We start from the raw sequence: 4,298 nt of genomic DNA, 5'->3' as shown, positions 1-4,298 counted from the left end.
CCTCTCCGCATCATGGTCTTCTTCTGACTCGCCTTGCAAGATCGGTGTTGGACGGCAGACCGCCTTGCCAGACGTGGATTGCCACACAACGACCGGTGTGTACTCTGCGACCAGGCCACCGAGGACATGCAGCACCTTTTCGCTGCTTGCTCCTTCTCGCGCCAGATATGGCACGAGGTCATATCCTGGTGTCGTTCGACTACCATGATCCCGAGTCCGGATACACCATTCACGGAATAGGGGATTGTTGCTTGTTCTTCGTCACCCACAACCCTACGTAAAGGGCTCAACTCCATCATAGCCCTCACCGCGTGGCGATTTGGAAGCATCGGAATGGATGCATCTTTGATCAACTACAACCCTCCACCGCAAGACTACTCGAGTTCATTCAAGAAGACGCTCGCCTATGGGCTAGCACGGCGCCAACGGCTTGGCGATCATGATCCCTGAGAGATAGAGTCTAGCTTGATGTATTGGGGATGAGCAGCCCCCTCCTCTCACGGCTCCGGCTACTTCAGCCCGCGACAGCTTGTGTACGCGTGGCTACTGTAGCCGACATTTGTACTTTTTCACCTCTTTCATCAATGCAATGATACATAATCTTTGCGTATTCGCGAACAAAGAAAAAAAAGTAGTAGCACATATTTTCTTCAGAGTTGATAAAATGGCACAAGTTGGGTTCTCCCCTGTGTTCCACGTCTGGGCCCGCCCGTTGCGCTCGCCTGTTTCCTCTGGTTCGACCCATTCGTCCAGAACGAACAGAAAGCAGGCGCGAGACAGGTCAGAGGAAGAGCCACCGCCTCGCAGTGCTTCCTCTTCCCGGCGCGCCGCACGTCCCCCCTCCGCCGCCTCGCCGTGCTTCTACAACCCCGGCGCTCCTACCATTCCAACTCACAGGTGGCCTGACCTCCCAACATCAACAAAACATCCAAAATGCTACAGGCATCCAGCAACTAAACCCACAGCTACAGCCAGGCGGCAGCACGCCAGCGACGCGAGCGCTCGTTCCAGAGCAAGCCAACCAGCCAGCAGGAGCCTCGGGTCATTGTGCCTCCTGGCGCACGGTCCACGCACGCCAGAGACGGCTCCGGCCAATGCTCCGGCGAGGGCTCCAGCGCCGCTAGCGAGCGACCTGGACACACGGCGCCGATAGGAGGTCCGACCTGAGCGGCGCATGATCCGGAAAGGCTCCGCGCGTGTAAGCCCGCGCTCCCTGAAGCAAATCCATGGGAACCTGGTCGTCAAGGGCATCGCCTCGCGCCTCCAGCCCCTGCGGGACCTGCTACTCGCGTGTGTCTCCTCGTTCCGCGGCACCATGGGCTACGCCCGTAAAGTGTTCGACGGAATCCCCCACCCGGACCTCTTCATGCACAACGTCATGGTCCGCGGCTACGCGCACGGCGGCGCGCCCGCCGCGGCCTTCGCCTTGTACCGACGCATCAGGACGGCTGGCCTGAGGCCCGACGCCTTCACGTTCTGCTACCTCCTCCGGGCCAGCGCTGGCTTGCCAGGCTCTTGCGCCGGGTACCAGGTCCATGGCGTCGTCCTGAAGCTGGGCTTCTTGAATGATGCGTTCGTGAGGAATGCGCTTATCAACATGCATGCCAAATGTGGGGATTTGAAGGTGGCCGGTGCGCTTCTTGAGGAGGCCGGCGAGGGGGATGTCGTGGCGTGGTCGGCTGTCATAGCGGGGCATGCCGCTAGAGGTGACTTGAACATTGCTCGGCAACTGTTTGATGATTGTCGGCACAAAGACTTGGTGTGTTGGAATGTAATGGTGGCAGCGTATGCTAAGCATGGGGAAATGGAGAAGGCGAGGGAGCTGATTGACCGTGCGCCGGAGACAGATGTGGTTTCGTGGAACACTATTATCACAGGGTACTCCACGAAGGGGATGCTGAAGGAAGCATTGGAGGTGCTTGATGAAATGAAGTGTGCGGGCTGGTTGCCTGATGAGGCAACTATTGTTAGCTTGCTTTCGTGTTGTGCGAACTTAGGGTCGCTTGACACAGGGAGGATGATACATTCAATGCACTTGGAAGGTAGACCGTGTACAAGTATTGTGCTTGGAAATGCATTGGTATCAATGTATGCAAAGTGTGGAGATCTGCAGGCTGCATTGGAAGTCTTTAGCAGGACGAAGGAGAGGGATGTTTGGACATGGAACTCGATCATCGGCGGGCTGGCCTTCCATGGGCAAGCAGAACAGTCCATCCAATTCTTCAATAAAATGCTTCAACAAGGAATGTGCCCAAATGCTATTTCTTTCCTCTGTGTTCTCGGTGCATGCAGTCATGCCGGATTAGTTGAAGATGGTCAGAGATGTTTCTCTTTGATGAAAGACAGGTACAAGATCGAGCCAAATGCAAAGCACTACAGTTGCATAGTGGATATGCTTGGCCGTGCAGGCTTACTGGATGAAGCATTTGCAATTCTGAGCAGCATGAGGTGCGAACCTAGTGCAGTCATATGGAGGACTCTGCTTGGTGCCTGCAAGATCCACGGGAATGCAGCCCTTGGCAAACTTGCCAGGGAGAGGCTTCTAAAAATGAATGAAGATACAAGCGAAGATTATGTGCTGCTCTCTGGCATTTACGCGTCATGTGATGAATGGTTTGGAGTGGAGACATTGCGGGGATCAATGGATGAAAGGGGGATAAGAAAGGCTGCTGGTTTTGCCCAGGTTGACCATAAAACTTCCTGTCTTTCAGCATTGTGATGTGTGGATATCCTACAATGGAATTCGATGAATACTAGGGTTGTGTCCATGCTCTGTTTTCCATTTTATGCCCGGTAACCAGAAAGTGGCAGAAGTAGCACCCTTGTATGCTGATACCAGTAGCAAGGAGACCTAGACAGTAAATCACATTCAAAACGTCGAGTGTTGATGATTTCACTTGGAGCTAGCAGCATCAGTGCAACTAGCAGGTATGGAGTTTCCAGCTAATGACATGTCTCAGTTTTTTTATCTAGTTATGCAGAAATTTACCAACAGCTCCAGTGAAAAGTATAGTACCCAAACCATGATATTTATTTCTGTAACAACCGTATAAGAAGTACAAAAGCCGATACAGAAGAAGTAACACACCATCAAGGCGGTGCACAATATAGGCTCACAGATTATTACATTAAGCACGCAAGTACAAGAACCACACCATATCACACTTATACTTCAGGGAGCAAATGATGGACAATTTGGTCTAGCGCCTGGCCAGGGCAATGGCTGAGAGTATGATGAGCAGTATCAGCAAAACCATGGCTCCAAACGAGCCAACCAGGGAGCCAGAGATACGCTCGCAGAAAGAATCCAATTGCTGGCAAATAGCAAGCCAGTTTGCCCTGACATTGCCCTTGTGTGCCAAGTAGACAATAGCTGTTGCTGCAGATGACGCTGCGGTGACCAGAGCTAGCATTGCCTTCACAAGAAACACAAGGAAACTTAGTAGCTGATACAGTTATTGATGCATGCTTCTCTTTCTTCAATATTCTAGATTAGTAACCATGCATAGTTTCATGCAGGATGACATGATAGTAATCGAAGTGTTTGAAACTGACACACTTTGCACTAGAGAAAAATCTAGTCTTACCGCGTCAAAAATGATCAAGACCAGCCTGCTATATTTAGCCCCGCTCCTAATTATGTGCGCAATTGACACTGGGAGCGAAAGGATGAGATAGGCGCTCACAACAGAATTTGCCACCACGAAGAACCTGTCAAAATAAAATTCAAACAGTTGGAGCATCAGATCATAACCTTGTTCTATCTGAAAGTATATGCTATCAGGTACTGAAGATTCTTCCGCACGTACGTGAGAGCCGGGAGATCGCTGTATCGGGCCTTGAACTGGATGAACGGCATGAACAGAGGAAGCGTCTCATTGGTAGTCCCCATGGCAATGGCGCTTGCGAGGGTGCTGATGACCGCAATGACGCGCTACTGACCCCCCTGCTCAGGGGGGCCTTGGAGGTCTCACCCTGCTCGCCGGAGTCCATTCTGGTATTTTTCTTAAGCTGCTGGACTGATCAAAGACTCAAAACTGTTTCCCAGGTCTGAAGGAAACAGTCCATGCTCCCTGCTTATATATACATATACATGGGCGGACTGCCTATGGATTAGGTCAATTTGATGTTACAGCAGCTGGCGGTGCAAGGCGCCGCATGCTGGTGCGTGCTCCCAGGCGCATTCGGCTGGTACCTGCTCCACATAGCTCCATGGAGACAGCTGCATCGTTCCATTCAGGTTCTGTTGCAAGGCCTCCAACAACATGGGGATCGGCTTGCTGTCACTTGCTCTGTGT

At 52.1% G+C, this 4,298-nt stretch overlaps 1 protein-coding gene and 1 pseudogene across 2 annotated transcripts; one reads left to right on the top strand and one right to left on the bottom strand.

Moving 5' to 3' along the window:
• Positions 1-793: 793 nt before the first annotated feature.
• Positions 794-3,898, top strand: LOC119335702 (pentatricopeptide repeat-containing protein At5g15300-like). 2 transcript variants are annotated; one of them, XM_037607801.1, is made up of 2 exons: positions 794-2,928; positions 3,785-3,898. In XM_037607801.1, the coding sequence occupies exon 1, from the start codon at positions 1,175-1,177 to the stop codon at positions 2,717-2,719; it is 1,545 nt and encodes a 514-aa protein (XP_037463698.1). In that variant the 5' UTR covers positions 794-1,174; the 3' UTR covers positions 2,720-2,928; positions 3,785-3,898. The 2 variants fall into 2 exon arrangements, with proteins under 2 accessions (XP_037463698.1, XP_037463699.1); XM_037607802.1 differs by having other exon boundaries at positions 3,772-3,855.
• LOC119335703 lies at positions 2,943-3,993 on the bottom strand (annotated as a pseudogene).
• Between the last annotated feature and the right edge of the window lie 305 nt (positions 3,994-4,298).

This window comes from Triticum dicoccoides, chromosome 7B, assembly GCF_002162155.2.
Source record: "Triticum dicoccoides isolate Atlit2015 ecotype Zavitan chromosome 7B, WEW_v2.0, whole genome shotgun sequence".
In the NCBI taxonomy this organism is placed as follows: Eukaryota; Viridiplantae; Streptophyta; class Magnoliopsida; order Poales; family Poaceae; genus Triticum; species Triticum dicoccoides.
Note: the sequence above shows the minus strand (reverse complement) of the source record. Positions and strands in the feature narration are given on the sequence as shown.